General features: G+C 41.7%; 1 protein-coding gene across 1 annotated transcript; it reads left to right on the top strand.

Annotated features, from left to right (window-relative positions):
- Positions 1-91: 91 nt before the first annotated feature.
- LOC5517265 lies at positions 92-16534 on the top strand. Its single transcript, XM_048732498.1, has 22 exons — positions 92-1605; positions 1715-1777; positions 3184-3261; positions 3663-3701; positions 3990-4044; positions 4533-4612; positions 4913-4964; positions 5253-5298; positions 5391-5483; positions 5890-5961; positions 6191-6272; positions 6589-6664; positions 11723-11784; positions 12005-12087; positions 12669-12769; positions 12911-12966; positions 13078-13255; positions 14048-14142; positions 14483-14551; positions 14717-14773; positions 15410-15500; positions 15970-16534. The coding sequence occupies exons 1-22, from the start codon at positions 1585-1587 to the stop codon at positions 16068-16070; spliced, it is 1650 nt and encodes a 549-aa protein (XP_048588455.1). The 5' UTR covers positions 92-1584; the 3' UTR covers positions 16071-16534.
- The last annotated feature ends 550 nt before the right edge of the window (positions 16535-17084 follow it).

Raw genomic sequence — 17084 nt, 5'->3', positions numbered from 1 at the left:
TAGGGGGTTTAACCCCCCCCCCCCCCTTTGGGCTGTCAGAAAGTCATATGTAACAAAACAAAATAATACCCCACCCCTTCCTTGTCCTTGAGCCAAAGCCCCCTTTAGCGAAAAGCTAGACTCAACCCTATCGGACTAATTGTTTTTTTTTTCTCGACGTAATGCGGTTTTTAATAGTCTGCGAGCTCCCGTCGACGATTCCCAGCAGCTAAATCGCTTCCGTCATTCAAAATCAAAGCGTTTTCATTGGCCAGCACTCAAATGGTTTCCAATCACGCCGCCTCAATGACGGTTTGAATGACGGAATTCAGAAAGTGGTTTAGCAGTTAGAAATTATTGACAAGAGTTCGCAGAACATTTAAAATTGACGTCTACGTAGCAAATATAGACTTCCCTGATTCAGTCACCGACTGTTTACTATGCTATACTAGGCCTGATTTTCCCTAGTAATAATATTGAAGAAACAGGTACAACAGGTTTATCGACGATTACTGGTGGATAATCTTGCCCATGCTACACAATGCTATGTCGTACTTCTTGGAGTTGTACTTATTCCAAATTACTGTTTTTGAACGTGAGAGGGCGAAGGCTTTCACGAGAATTGTCCGGATTATCGAGGTTGGGAGCTTACACGACCACGCAAAACCGACAAAAGGTTTTTCGACTTGGCTAGACTACCCGCCCCTCCCCCATCACTTTCCTGATTGTCCGTCCCTAAGAGCGACGACAAAAGGCGCAGAAATATGCCGGATTAAATATTGTTCCTAACCATGCTATCCGCACACGCTCTTTGCCATTGGTTTTCATGAATGACAGAAATACACAACAAAGAACGATACAAAATAATTAACAGCACAAAACAGTTCATGTGAATTCCTTAAGAAGAAATGTGCATTTCTTGCCCCCCTGTGCACCCGCCTGGTTGTAACCGAAAAGGCATTATACACTTTACAAATCAAAATTAAAATTATTATTTTTAATGATCTTGTTTGTGTCAATGATTCACATCTACTCGATAAACGGTGTTGTTGCTGGCATAACCAGCACCTGTTAACAATTTTTTGGTCTTTATGCTAAGTTAAGGTTATTGGACAGGGTCTTCAATACTGTCTCTTGTTATCATTTAGAGATTTCAGACAATTAATCCCAAATGTTTGACTAAGGATCTGTATATTGCTTGTCCATGTCGTGTCCTCTCACTAGTATCGCATAGTCGTGGGTCGTTGCTAAGCAATTCAAGAATTCACTTACTCTTGTCAAAACATTGCTTGCAGCCGGTTCGTAAAGTGACTCTCTTTACCCTCTTTGGGTTAATTTCGATCATTCGCTTAGCTTAAGTTATTCTAATGAATTCTTTACGATGTTTATAATTCGGTATTTTCGTCGCTGCCAACCCATGCGTTCAAGCTCATTACGACTGTTCACCTCTTATTGTGGGGTTTTACGGGTATTGTGAATCCTGGTTATAATTCAATTACTTTGATTCTCTGGCTTCCTAATTAAGCTGGTTAGCTGGTTACTAAGTTCGTAAATACGAGCAGTTTTTCAAGCAATGGAAGGCTACATTAACTGTGCTTTGGCGTGATGAATAGCAGAAGAAATAAGGTACTAAGTCGGTTGTTATGTACCATAGTATTAAATCGACCATTGAACATTGCTACCGGAGTAGAATTTGCTGTTCTTTTGCTTATAAAGGCCTTTTCTTTCCCTGTAGGAGGACCCAAAAGCCTTGGCTTTGAAAGAAAATTTACGAAGCCTCAAGACCAGCTTTTCTAAGGTAATAGAGATTGTTCTTTGACACATTATGTCGAGTAAATTACTTTTAGTTGTCCATTCGTTTTTTCCAAAGCAACCAGATGGGTTACCATAAAATCTGTATGAAGTATATCTGTGATTCAAAAGCTTTTGAGTATAAGAACATGATAATTTTAAGCTGCTCATTAAAAGTCTTGGTAATTCTGAGATTTTCGACCTGCTGTGAATTATTATTTTTCGTGCCAAACAATTATCAGTTTAGCGGAGTTAGCGGTGCATAACAAACACAGTACGACCATTATCTTAAAAGCCATACTGTAATACTTGTAACAAAACTCAATTATTTATTCCGTAACACGTATTTTCTTTAAAAAAAAACATTCCGTTAAGTATACATGACATAGTAAAGTGATAAATGACTTCAGGGAAAAAAATAAATAATAATAAAAAACGTGAGTTCTCGAATAAATTTCCATGTTTTCTCCCAGCAATGCTTGCTCAAGGATCAAAAACAGGACAGGAGACGTCCGAATCTGAGTTCTCGATATAGGCTTTCGAAGGGTCGATTTTGTTTAACAGTAAAAAAAAGAATATTTATTCTTCTTCTGTGGTGAGACATTTTCTGATAGACTGTCTGAAAACTAACTGTGTCACAAGATAAAAATCTTCAACTTTCAGTTTAGAGCAGGTGAAATACAAGTTGTTTGAGTTCGTTGTGCAAACAAAACAGCACATCTTGATGAAAATAAATCTGTTTAATACAAGGAAGACTCTCTTGAGTCTTGACAGCGAATATTCTGTTAGAGGTTTATGTGGAATAGTGTCTTTGTGACTGATTTGATCTGAACTTGATTCAATCTTTAGCGAAAACCAAACATTATGGGCGCATTACGCGACTCAAACGGCAGCTAAGAATGCAGAAAATAATCCAATATATTCTGGCGTCGTTGTCTCCCTATTTTGCCTATAAAAGTCCAAAGCGCATTATGCTTTTTTTATTCGTTCCTTTGCATCTCATTTTTAATAGACTTTTTCGGTACCGGCACGATGACCCCCATTCGGCCTTTTCTTTGTGTTTTGTGCAATCTTGGTTAAAATTATGCCCACCACATTTTGATTAGACGGTATAAAACGTTCATAGAAGTGACACACAACGTAGAGGCGTGTTAACATAAAATACTAACGTTAATTTTAATGCATTTTGTATAAATTTTATTTTGGTGGAAGTTTAGGGCGCTCCCATAAAAGAAAAAAGCGCTAGATCCACATAACCATAAGTAGTGATATATTTTTGTAATCTGCATTCCCTAGCAAGCTCTCCTGAACTCTCTTACTTGGTCTTAATTTACCTAAATCCAAATTGAGTTTTGATGTGTAAACTTAAGAACAGTTATGCTTAATAGTAAAATAGTGACCTTATTTTTTTAGATATGCGATCTATTTGAGAAGATCGTCGACTTCAACCACAACCCGACGAGTGAATCGGCAAAACGAAGGCTGGACTTGGTAAGGTGTATCATAAGGACATGACAAGAAAGCGCGCTCATGTCATTCCTTAGCCAGTTTCGTAGTAACAGAGCGCCTAAGTTTTAAGGATGTTGCGAGACCAATGATTGACGAACTGAAAGCCAATCTTTTTTTCTGGAGCGCGCTGATATAACTGTCAATGAGTTTGTATGCGTCGCACGAGGCTTGACGTAGAGGGCCGTAGCAGCGGGGGGGGGGGGGGGGGGGGGGGTGGGATGCAGCATTGGTGGCCTGGCCCCTTTTTGAAAGCCATATTTTAGTCTTCAGTCAAACAATTTGGTCCCCCTTCCAATATACATAGCAGTGCTACTTGGCACAAGGCAACTGGAACTTGCTGCAACACGATGCAATATTTGATTGACGCTCGTGTTTGTTTTCAGGAAATCGATCGATTGAAAGCGTTAAAAGAACAATGTGAGGTACGTCTGACAGACAAAATCTGCAAAATGGTATAGGAGTGGATGCACATCTCCCTTCTTAGGGATTCTCCAATAAATGTACCTTTTCTTTCTTTTGCTAGCGCATATAATCCCGTTTCTCTGAATTTATCCTTTTTTGTATGTTTCTGCCTTGGACAATACTTGTTGTAAGTTTGCGAAATGAGTATGGAGCTCTACCTTCTCCCTCCCAAACGCTTCTCTCCTGCCCTGCCGCCCCTCTCGATACCCTATTTGTTATTGTAATACCCCCTATTTGCTTACCCACAGAGCGCAGATCCGGCTCAGGTGAAGCAGTTATCTTCAGAGGATGTTCCAGAGTATGGTATGTTAATACTTCTCTAGCTTCTTTAATTAAAACTATAATAGCGGTTTACCGAGGTTTTACCGAGAGGGATCTCGGTCAAATGTCAGGCTTTAAACTGGGATATGATCTTTAAAAAGCAAATTTGTCTTAGTATGTTTAAGGTCATTTAACAATTGAAAAAAAGATAAGTTGCGGAAAAAAAGATAAGTTTCATGGGCGGATCCAGGCGTGATTCGTTGGGTTCAAGAGAACCAGTCATCTTAAGCAAAATGATGAGTCTATTCTTAGAGGGCTTGGACACTGGTATAGTTTTCATAGCCATCTTTTAACAGATTAAGCAAAAATATGGGTCTATTCATAGAGGGCTTGGATACTTACTTTTGTATAGTTTTCATAGCCATCTTTTAACAGATTTAAGATCTGTGTTTTATTTAGTAGGAAGATCTTGACAAGATTGAAACTTATTCTATTTCATCTTGAAACACCAATCTTTATATCCTCTGCAGATAAGTACTATATCCTGCACGTCAACAGCATCTTGTCCGATATCAAGTCCATCCGGACAGATCTTGTCGGACACATTCAGGTAAACCTTGTTACTTACAGTATCTTGGGTATCTTGCCTACAAAATGTTGATTGGTGAAAAGACGAGAAAGCGCAAGACAATCTTGTGACGAGCTTGAATAATGTGAGGTTCACTCGATCAAGTAAACCAATTCGCTGCGCAATGTGTATGTGGCTAGTAGGAGTGGGGTTTGTTAAAGCTCTATCTTCCTAAAAATCTCTTCAACCAGAACTTGGCGGCTTTAGTCGTCCAGTTCTTAACTACAAGCCTGAAAGGCTGACTTTAACGTTAACGAACTGTCATGTATTTGTTCTCCATAGGAAAAGACAGAGGCTGAGGAAAATATCGCTAAGGAGAACTTCAAACTTAGACGTAAGTGCACAAGTTAAATTGGTTATTGTAAGGCCAATCACGCCGCCATCGCACAATACCGACTAACTCAAAGAATCCATTACTATCGGCTAATTCAAGGACGTAACTACCAATCAAATATCGTTAATAAGGTATTACACTTCAATCACGGGAAAATCTTTAAATCAAGAGTTAGTCGTGTACTAAGGTTAGGACGACAATCCGTCATTGAGGAGAGACGGAGGCCATATTGGGGAATCATTGTTTAAACATTGTTGTAAAAAGGTATCTTTTTCTTTTTTGCTTTAGTTGATCTTCAGAGGGAGCAAGCGGAGTCCATGCATCAACGTCAAAAGTACGTCCCACTATAAAATTTATCTTGACCTTCCTAAAACCACAAAGTCCTTCATACATTTTAACCTGCCACATTATTGACTTACTTTGCAGTCATGATTACGCTGTGACAGAGAAGAACACAGTATTGGCGACTTGTCGTAAATTGGAGGAGCAGCTTGATGAGAGATCCCGACAGATACAGCAGTGAGTAGCGGCTAGCCTCTGTAAGGCGGTCACGGCTGCCATCTTCAGTCCAATGTACACTTCACACTGTAAGCGGTCACCTAAGGCGGCCACGGTGCTGTAGACTTTACAGTTTTTTTTTTATAACCAAGCGGCCGGAGATCCGATGATGCCTCCTTTTGAAAATGAATAATGGTTGATACATTTATTGTAAAACACGCCTGAAAGCCAATAACTTGCTAGAGTTTATTTGAAAGCCATTGCTGTAATACATAAAGCATTTAGAGTCTTTGCACTTCTTATAAAACCCCACCCAAGCGGTCCATCTCTATTAATCGGCCACTTTTTTACTCAGTTCGAGTGTTTTTCGCAATAAAGGTGCCTTAGATTGCATTAAATTAAGATAAAATTAATATTTTGTATCTAGGTTACAGAGAGAAGGAACTGTTAGTCTGTGGCAGAGGGAAAAAGCAAAGGTTGTCCAAGACATCAAGTCCAAGTAAGTAATCTTAGACTGAGTACCACGTTAAGACTCATTTTTGTGTTTATTTTGGAAGTCGGCTATTAATAGTCAAAGGGTGTTTCGAGGTTTAAAAATCCTCAACAACTGATGCCGTGAAAAAGAATTCCTTAACACTCCTATTAGCCTGCATCCGGTTACATGAATGGCATCGTGTTGTGGCAAAGATTGAAACACTAACTGTTCAAATCTTGCTTTGGGATTGTAGCGAAGAGCAGCTTGGAAAAGAACTCAAAGAGCTAAAGGAGCAAAGTGAAGATACAAAGCTTCGGCTCAATCGGCGCGTTCAGGTAAGGCCTTCGATCACTCTCTATTTCCGCTGAAAACCCCACATATATTCTTGCTACACAGGCTGGTAAACAAAGGAGTAAGCACCGAAGCGTCTGTTAGGGGCTAATAAGCTTTTATAGGCGATTGCGTTGCGTTTTGCTTCTTCCTATGGTTGTTTCTGTTACTGTTTTGGTTTCTTGTTGTTGTTGATGCTGCTGCTTTTGTTGCTTCGTTATTGTTGATGTAGCTTGAGATTCTTTTTCTGTCGTTGTTGAATTGTTTTTTTTGGTGGCCTTTGTTGTTGCTGTTTTACTGATGTCACAGAAATATCTTTAGGAATTAACGGAGCAAGTGAAGTTTCTGAAGATGGAGAAAGATCTGAAGAATGGCACGATACGAGCTCAAGGGGGAGGTACGTCAAGGGGAAGAAACGGGAAATAAGTGGGAAGAACACGTGGGTAGGAATAGAAAGGTCAGGCATTGAGGGAGGGAGCAGGGGCAAAGCGTAAGGATGGGGGGGGGGGGGTGAGCGTAAGGATGAGGGGAGGGGTGAGCGTTAGGATGGGGGGAGGGGTAAGCTTAAGGATGGGGGGGGTGAGCGTAAGGATAGGGGGAGGGGGTGAGCGTAGGGATGGAGGGAGGGGTGAGCGTAAGGATAGGGGGAGGGGTGAGCGTAAGGATGGGGGGAGCTGTAAGCTTAAGGATGGGGGGCTGAGCGTAAGGATTTGGGGAGGTTTGAGCGTAAGGATGGGGGGGGGGGGGGTAAGCTTAAGGATGGGGGGCTGAGCGTAAGGATTTTGGGAGGTTTGAGCGTAAGGATGGGGGGGGGGGTAAGCTTAAGGATGGGGGGCTGAGCGTAAGGATTTGGGGAGGTTTGAGCGTAAGGATGGGGGCGTGAGCGTAAGGATGGGGTGGTGAGCGTAAGGATGTGGGGTGAGCGTAAGGATGGGGTGAGGGTAAGGATGTGGGGAGGTTTGAGCGTAAGGATGGGTGGGGGTGAGCGTAAGGATGGGGGGGTAAGCTTAAGGATGGGGTGAGGGGTGAGGGTAAGGATGTGGGGAGGGGTGAGCGTAAGGATGGGGGCGTGAGCGTAGGATGGGGTGGTGAGCGTAAGGATGGGGTGAGGGGTGAGGGTAAGGATGTGGGGAGGGGTGAGCGTAAGAATGGGGTGGTGAGCGTAATGATGGGGGGAAGGGTGAGCGTAAGGATAGGGGGGGTGAGCGTAACGATGGGGGGAGGGGTGAGCGTAAGGGTAGGGGGTGATCGTAAGGATGGGGGGAGGGGTGAGCGTAAGGGTAGGGGGTGATCGTAAGGATGGGGGGAGGGGTGAGCGTAAGGATGGGGGAAGGGGTGAGCGTAAGAATGGGGGGAGGGGTGAGCGTAACGATAGGGGGGTGAGCGTAACGATTAGGGGAGGGGTGAGCGTAAGGATAGGAGGTGACCGTAAGGATGGGGGGGGGGTTAACGTGAGGATGGTGGAGGGGCTGAAAGGCAAGGAAGTAGAAGGAGTGAGAGGTTAAAGAATGTCAATCAACCACACCTTTGTTATTGTTTAAACTGAAAATGAAACGGTTCATTTGCAAAAAAATAACAATCCGCGATCAGTTAGTCAGATTGTTTATTAACGAAATTGATTGAACGTTTCTCAGTTATTTGCTTTAATTAAGCCGATGGAAATGGACTTTCAATGACTCGGTATTGTGCGGGAGCATACAATTGTGGCGTAATTTGCCTTCTTTATCCTCCCGTGTTCTCCACCATATTAAGGGGGGCTAAGGAAAATGGGTACCAATAGTGCTACTGGCACAGGCATAACCTTTCAAGGCTATCCACTGTTGCATCCGAGAGAGTTGAAGAGAAGAGGGCGGGCTAAGAGGTTTAGGGAGAATGTAAGGGTGGGCGGGCTAAGAGGTTTAGGGAGAATGTAAGGGTGGGCGGGCTAAGAGGTTTAGGGAGAATGTAAGGGAGGGCGGGCTAAGAGGTTTAGTGAGAATGTAAGGGAGGGCGGGCTAAGAGGTTTAGGGAGAATGTAAGGGAGGGCGGGCTAAGAGGTTTAGGGAGAATGTAAGGGAGGGCGGGCTAAGAGGTTCAGGGAGAATGTAAGGGAGGGCGGGCTAAGAGGTTTAGGGAGAATGTAAGGGAGGGCGGGCTAAGAGGTTTAGGAAGAATGTAAGGGAGGGCGGGCTAAGAGGTTTAGGGAGAATGTAAGGGAGGGCGGGCTAAGAGGTTCAGGGAGAATGTAAGGGAGGGCGGGCTAAGAGGTTTAGGAAGAATGTAAGGGAGGGCGGGCTAAGAGGTTTAGGGAGAATGTAAGGGAGGGCGGGCTAAGAGGTTTAGGGAGAATGTAAGGGAGGACGGGCTAAGAGGTTTAGGGAGAATGTAAGGGAGGGCGGGCTAAGAGGTTTAGGAAGAATGTAAGGGAGGGCGGGCTAAGAGGTTTAGGAAGAATGTAAGGGAGGGCGGGCTAAGAGGTTTAGGAAGAATGTAAGGGAGGGCGGGCTAAGAGGTTTAGGGAGAATGTAAGGGAGGGCGGGCTAAGTGGTTAAGGAAGAATGTAAGGGAGGGCGGGCTAAGAGGTTTAGGGAGAATGTAAGGGAGGGCGGGCTAAGAGGTTTAGGGAGAATGTAAGGGAGGGCGGGCTAAGAGGTTCAGGGAGAATGTAAGGGAGGGCGGGCTAAGAGGTTTAGGAAGAATGTAAGGGAGGGCGGGCTAAGAGGTTTAGGGAGAATGTAAGGGAGGGCGGGCTAAGAGGTTTACTGAGAATGTAAGGGAGGACGGGCTAAGAGGTTTAGGGAGAATGTAAGGGAGGGCGGGCTAAGAGGTTTAGGAAGAATGTAAGGGAGGGCGGGCTAAGAGGTTTAGGGAGAATGTAAGGGAGGGCGGGCTAAGAGGTTTAGGAAGAATGTAAGGGAGGGCGGGCTAAGAGGTTTAGGGAGAATGTAAGGGAGGGCGGGCTAAGAGGTTTAGGGAGAATGTAAAATTCGCAGAAAACGCAACATAATCTTGGCATTTTCCTCAAATTATCCGATCGGAAAACGCGCGTTTTCCTCTGCATTTTCCTAACAGTTTTTCAAGTTTGTAGTACGTGCCGTTTTCTTTCACGTTTTCAGAATGGGAATATGCGAGTTTTCCAAGCGTTATCCTTCTAAGGAAAACGGAAGGAAAACTCGCGTTTAACCAGACGGAAAATGTAAGTTTTCCTACTTGATCATTGTAGGATTATTCGAGGATAATGCGCGCTTTCCCTACAGGATTATTTTAGAAAATTCCAGTTCTCCCAGCATTTTCTCTATAAGATTATTCAAGATAATTCGAGTTTTCCCAGCATTTTGCCTACAGGATTATTCGAGTTTTCGAAGCATATTCCTTTCAGGATTATTCCTTCAGAATTCGGGTTTTCTCTGCTCATCAACCTTTTACTTTCCTCTCTCAGAGTTGTCTATGTATTTAAAGATAACCAACACATTATGTTAATAAAATTCAAATTTATTTAACATCGTATCGTAATTTTACAAAATAGCACATAAATAGTTTCTTGTAAATGTTCCCTGCCTAAAATCCTATACTTTAAATAAACAGCATGTCATTATAATTGTTCATATTAAATAACAACTTGTAATCGCTCTCAAATAAATAAGTATTTAAACTATTATAACTCGCATAAACAATTGGAACGTAAAAGGATACCTAATAACCCCCTCATTTCTAGTAACAATAATATAATTTTCGTATAAAAGGTACTGTGCAATACATCTTCCACTAGGTAAAATCGCTGAGCTTCTCTAAAAACATTCGATAAAAAAAAATAACTAAATGAGCATCACTAAATAAATAAATGCCACAAGGTGAGGGCCAAAAAAGAAAGATCTTTTTTTTAAGTAGAACATATTGAACTTTTACAACTGCAGTAAGCACCAGTATATAAGAACCTGTTGGCCTAAAATGTTCAAATTAGAACCCCATTTTTGTATAAGAACCTATTAGGCCAAGCATTTGGAGCAGGTTCATAATTTTAGAGATGAGGATGGTCAGAAAAAAAAATAAGAAGGCTCTTTTTATAATCTACATCAATAAGTTTGCCTGACAATGCTACCACAACTTCATATAAAAATAAGAATCTACTATAAGAGGAAGAGCCTATAGTAAATAGCCTAAAATATCACTGAGCACCTCTCATATAAGAACATGTTTGGGCTATAGCAACTCAGAAAAAAGTAGGTTCTTATTGCGGGTGTTTACTGTAGATGCATTGCAAGAAGGGCTGTATGAAATGCCATGAAATTCTAGATACTTCTACTCAGGTTTTCCAGTGATCCAGCCATGGAGAGCCTCTATAATGTCTCCTGGTGCTTTACTTACTGACAATCCCAGAGTCTACAATTGAAGAAAACATGTCCCTTCATGCCTTACATCTAGTTGTTGATATAAAGACCCCAAGGTCTTCAAAGCACCAGCTGGATAACCCATCATCATGTTGCATCCTGGCTTTGCTTCTCTCTCCTGTGTGGCAAAAGACGCTACCAAATCGACGTGCCTTGAGAGGAAGCGTATAATAAACACACATAGAAAGGAGGAAACACTTTGTCCACATTTTCTCAATCTTAAACTTGAGTTGAAAAGCAAACTTACACATAACATTATCGAGATAAAGGCTATTTTTACGGGGATAATTTTTCTTGCGTTTGCTATACAGGAAATTTTTTTGGATTACTCGCGTTATCCTCTCGGTAAACGCCGGGATAACGCGATTGATTTTTCCAAATTTTCCTACCAAGGAATATGCGAGGAAAATGCGACCAAACGGGGTTATTACATGGGGTTAATTTTCCATGCGTTTTCTGGTCAGAAAATCTTTGGATTACTTGCGTTATCCTTGTCGGTAAACGCCGGGAAAACACGATGGATTTTTCCAAATTTTCCTACAAAGGAAAATGCGAGGAAAATGCGACCAAACGGGGTTATTTTACGGGGTTAATTTTCCATGCGTTTTCTAGTCAGGAAAAGCTTTGGATTACTCGAGTTATCCTTCTAGGTAAACGCCGAGAAAACGCGATAGATTTTTCCAAATTTTCTTGCAAAGGAATATCGAGGAAAATGCCTGGAATATCTCAGGTTTACGGAGCCTGGAAATGTGAGATTATCTGATGTGGAAAATGCGAGGAAAACGCCATGGAAAATCTCAAATTTTACAAAGACGGGAAAATCCAAAGAATATTCAAGGTTATTGCGGATTTTCTATACGTTTTCTCACTTAGAAAATTAATGGAAAACGCGGACTTTTTTTGCCGTGGTAAGGGAGGGCGGGCTTATAGAGGTTTAGGGAGAATGTAAGGGAGGGCGGGCTAAGTGGTTTAGGAAGAATGTAAGGGAGGGCGGGCTAAGAGGTTACAGAGGAGGCAAGGCACGTGAAAGCGCTATGCTGACATTGACGCAGATAGATCGCTTCAGCTTTTCTTAACTGTTCAAACAGGAGGCAACGTTTCGCAGGCTGAGATGGAGAAAATGCGGCAGCAGCTATTCATGAAAGATAGAGTAAGCGATAAGACCCAATTATCACTCGTTTTAAGACCATTTAATACTTTTAAGTAATATACTTTTAAAAAACCTATTACGGTTTTAAAATGGGCGCAGTAAATGAAAAGTTCAACGTGTAATAGACATATTTTTTGTCGTCTTGTGCAAATCAATCTTCGCTTCACCAAAGGCTTTTAGCATTAGTGATAATTTAAGTTTCTTTCTTTCGATTTTGTAGAGTCTTGTTGTCGCCGAAGGTGAACTGCAGAGGCAGCAAAAGTATTATATTGGGTTCATCAGCGGACTGAGTCGCGACTTTAGGTATCTCTTCATCGTCATCATGATTATTATCAGCCACACTTTCATCTTTAAAAGAAAAAGTCAACAACGCAGATTTATGTTTTTTTAGAACGATATTTCGGCAGGCCAATACCTGATTTCTACAGGTTATAAATGAGTTACAGTGGCATGTTACAACTAGTATATGTACAAAGTTCATTGATGATTTACTAACAAAAGATGAAAAAGATAAAGATAAAAAAACATAAATTTGCGTTATTGTCGACTTTTTCTTTTAAAGGTTTTATTAATTAATCAATTATCGACGCAGACCACAATGTCCGACGCACCCCAGCAGATAGAGGTTGTCCGGTGTTTTTTCCTACGTTTTCGCACTATCATAGTCATCATTAAGTTATCGCCTTCATAAATTTCGTAATCAACAGATTTTAGACGAATTTTATGGAAGGCAATACGGATTATTTATCACCCCCCCCCCCCCACCCCCCTTCCCTCATCTTTCGAGCACTCTCGGATACTCCGCTGTTTTTGTCAACGCCCAACGCCTCAAGTGTAAGTTTTGTTAATAAAACAAAACACTAGAATGTCGTCTTGCGCCATAGAGTAATGCTGGAGCGTCAACATCTAACTGTGAAAGAGTACAACAAGGACCAGAAGGCGTTCGCCTCTATGCTAAACAAGATGTACGTGGCGGTGAAAGAAGGTATGCTATTCAACATGGAAGGTATGTTATTTAACATAGAAAGTTTGCTATTACTTTAGGTGCTGTAATGGTATAAAAAATAGTAGTGAGATAAGCGGTATGAGAACACACATAATTCTTTTTGTTTTTGTTGTTTATCAGGGACGCTGACAGACTTCAGAGCGACACTTCCTTCCCATTACCTCGGCATTAATGTCGTAAGTGTCAAAATACGCCTAGTGTTTTATTTATTTTGTTTTCCTTCACCATCCCATCCCTCCCTAGTCGCGAGAGAAAGGACTCGGACAACCATTGATCTGTCTTTTTAGGAATTAGCCGGGCATCCACTGGGAAAGAAAGTTTCTCGACCTTTCATGGATCTTGAAAAGCATCTAGAAGAAATAGAAAACTCTGGCATCCGCACAGACTTTGAGCACCCGCTGTTGACTGGTTGGCGGGAAGGGAAGAACAACAATGACTCCGCGAAAAAAGGCAAATCTGCCCAAAGTAAGTTCGTATTTTATTCCTTCTTAGTCTCATATATTTACCATATTGGTGAGTTCGCAAAATGTGGGAGAAACATATCCAAATACAGGTCGAGCCCAGTCTTCTCGTTATAGGCAGTGAACTAATGCGCCAACCTTACGGCATAAGCTCGTTGCGCTTTCGGGTGTTTTACCGAATAGTAAGGCGCCACCTGTCGTCATAAGCTCGTTGCACTTTCAGGTGTTTTACCGAATAGTAAGGCGCCACCTGTCGTCATGACCTTGTTGCGCTTTCCGGTGTTCGGCGCCTTCGGGGTGTTATGCCGAATAGTAAGGCGCCACCTGTCGGCATAAGCTCGCTGCGCTTTCGGATGTTCGACAGCTTCGGACGTTTTGCCGAATAGTAAGGCGCCACCTGTCGGCATAAGCCCGTCGTGCTTTTGGGCGTTCGGCGCCTTCCGTTCATCGGCCGAATAGTAAGGCGCAACCTGTTAGAAAGCTTATTGCGCCCTTGGGTGCTCGGCGTTCCGAGAACCTTATCTGAGAACCCTATCTGATGGCGCAAGTGCTCTTCCAGTGGCCATAGTTCTATAATGCCGCTCCTATAATCGAGCTTACATTGTCGACATTTCTAGAGCGCTAGTTTCTGTTGTTTGCCCAAGAAACTTTGACCCGTACTAAACAAAATGTTTACTTGAGTGGCTAAGCAGCGGGGAAACGTGCGCTCGTTAACGACATTTGCCCCGCGATGTTTTGTTTGAATTGTATGTTGCAAAGCATGATTGTGTGACTTGATTATTTGCCGCATGTGCAGTTACTGGCGTGCACCCACAATTAGTGGATATGGCGAGTAACAAGCCGCTGATCAAAGAGACTATGGAGCACTTCCCAGAATGGTCGGCAAAAGAGGTACGTACCGACCTATTGTATGAGTTTGCACCATCGCTTCTCTTTCATTGTATTTCTTCTTGCCTACAGGTAGATAGTTCCTTAGTGCGATTTTAAGTGGATATACAACCTATAGAAGAAAATACATCGGCGCTTATTGCATTCGAGGCCCTACTTTCTAAAGATTTTGCTAGGGCGAAAGAAAATATTATTCGCAGATCTTTTTTCTGCGACTCCAGCAATGGTTGGCTCATCCTTCACTCCCTAGCATCGCTAACAATGTGTGTCTACGTGGACTTTGAATGACTTTGAAAGCAAGTAAGCTCATATTGCTATAAGATAACTAGTTCATATTTCACAGATCGAGGATATGTTCATGCAGTTCAAAGTGTTCGACACAAATGACGATTTTCATCTTGATACACAAGAGGTAACTATTTCATAGGAATCCATACTATATACGCTAACATTTACGCACCCGAACAATGAGTTTTCAAAATGAGTATTCGCTCAAGTATTTTTGAGGCAGCGAAATCGGCTATATCATAGCCAAGCATAGTTATACTAAAGTTTATTACTTCTATGTTACTTGTAGTTGTTACGGGCTATTCCCGACACTCTAGGGCGAATGGCAACCACAGAAGAAATTAAGGTGAGGCCAAGACACATGGAGTCTCAACCAGCTATGAAAACCTTACTACTTTCTGATATCTGTTTCGAACTATATAATCAAACAGCAATGATTTAATCAGAGTTTGCCTTGAAGTGTAGTTAAACGTAATATCCAAATATCCTATGTTCGCGTACCCCAAACTTAGACAGTGCCTTATTTGGTAGCTTTCACATTGAACAGAACGCGGGAGAGCACATTCGTATGATTCACGCGCTACTTAAGGCTGGGTTTCTACTTGATCGCTCAAGATTGCCCGATCCCTGAAATCAGTGATGCGTTGGATCGCGCACGATCGCTTGTTTTTTTTTTTTTTAAGTATTTCCATTTAATCGCTAACGATCGCTGTCACCATTTTCATCGATCGGGCGATCGTGAGTGATCAAATGGAAACCAGCCTTAAAAAAGTTCTTTCTCTCTTTAATGTGAATGTCATGTGAATGTCAGGGAAGAGGGAAGGATTTCTTGAGTTTTTTGTTCCTTTTTTAATGAAATTTGCATCTCAAGGAGGGGGTCTCTTGATCATTTTGTTTGTTGAAACATGTACAACTCAGTCAGCATACCCACTTGAAGACGATAGGTTTCTAAATAATGTATGCGTTGCATATTGGTTTCCAGGAGGCGATGTTAGAAGTGGACGTGGACTCATCGGGGACAGTGGATTTCTTTGAGTTTCTATGCGTAGCTCGTCTTATCACTCAAGGAAAAGGTATTTTTTGAGTTACTACAAAGTCACCATTATTAAGTTTTTCTTTTTTCCCATACTAAAGTACTTCAGCCTTACGCCGAAGAGAAATATTGTGTTTAGGGCTATTAAAATGCGCATTTACATTTTGCTCAGCCATTTACACACAATTAAACTGCCATTTTCAATACTCTGAGAGCTCTCGTCAACAATTTCAAACTTTCCATCGTTCAAACTGACGGGATAACATTTGATGTTTTTGATTGGTCAACGCTTTACGGAGAGGTGACGTTATTTGGAACTATCTTAGTACTGGCCAATGAAAACGCTTCAATGATTTTGAATGACGGATTTAGCAGCTGGAAATTTTCGGCGAGAGTTCGCAAAATTGAGAACTGTAGTAAGCTCCGTGCAAACATTGTCAGCCCACATATTTAAACTTCCCCTTTATCCTATTGTAACTTTTTGACAATGGTTTACCGATGTTTTGCAGGAGAGGCGCGTTTGTTTAAGAAGAAAACTCTGACGGCGTTGCGAAAAAAGAGCGTCTATAACAATAGCAACGAAGGGTCTAAGCTGTGTGTCGTACAGTGACGAAGGTTATCGGCTTTGCCCCGTGCAGTACCGAGGATTATCGGCTATGCTTCGTATAGTACCGAAGGTCATCGGCTATGTTTCTTACAGTACCAAAGGGCCACACAAAGTGCTTCCGACTCTCAAAAAATGGGATCGGCAAATGAGAAAATAAATATTCACCGAAGTTCTCATCGGCTGTCCATCGTTCAGTGACATGCCAGAGACGAGCAGTAAAAAATAGGTTCGAGACTTATATGGTGGTAATGTGGCAAAACGCTATCGTTAGAATTGCATGGAAATAGTATAACTGCATATGTAGATTTTACTGTCGAATCTCACTTACATTGTAAATACTCCATTTGGATCTAATTTATTGCAATCAATATTGCTGGTATCTTTTTATATTCAAGTGGTAATTAATCGAAATAATGATACAAGGCATTTATTTATTTTGAAATAAAAAACACAATGATATAATTTTATTATTTGCCGCTTGGGTCGAGTTACTCATTTACCGCGGCGGCGGCGGTTTGATAGCGCGTTGTTTAAAGGTCGTAAGCGCCTAAGGACAGGGGCAAAAAAATGGCAAAGTTCAAATTGTAAGGCCGTGTTAGCTTATATTCGATTGATTTCTTGCATAGATGTTCCTTGTGTAATATAAAACAAAATAAGCTTTAATATTTTTGGTAGATAATCCGTTCTTTAGATATTGCAAATTGTAAAACTCTTGATTTGTCTGAAATTGCCCAATTTGGGCGAAATTGCTACATTTTTCATGAAGTATGGCAACTTTGCCCAATCATATCTCAGGAAAGGATCATCTACCAAAAAATACTAAAGCATATTTTTTTATATATTATGCAGTGAACCTCTAGGCAAAATATAAACAAAATGTAAGCGAACACAACCTTACAATTTTAATTTTGCCATTTTTTGCTCGTGTCCCTCAGGACAGGGCAACCACCTGAGCAGCTATGCCACCGGGCCAAAAAACCATCGGTAGCGAATTCGTCCGGTTTTTGGTATTCAACG

The sequence above is a fragment of the Nematostella vectensis genome, chromosome 9 (assembly GCF_932526225.1).
Source record: "Nematostella vectensis chromosome 9, jaNemVect1.1, whole genome shotgun sequence".
NCBI lineage: Eukaryota > Metazoa > Cnidaria > Anthozoa > Actiniaria > Edwardsiidae > Nematostella > Nematostella vectensis.
The sequence above is the reverse complement of the archived record's forward strand: the minus strand, read 5'-3'. Positions and strand labels throughout refer to the sequence as shown.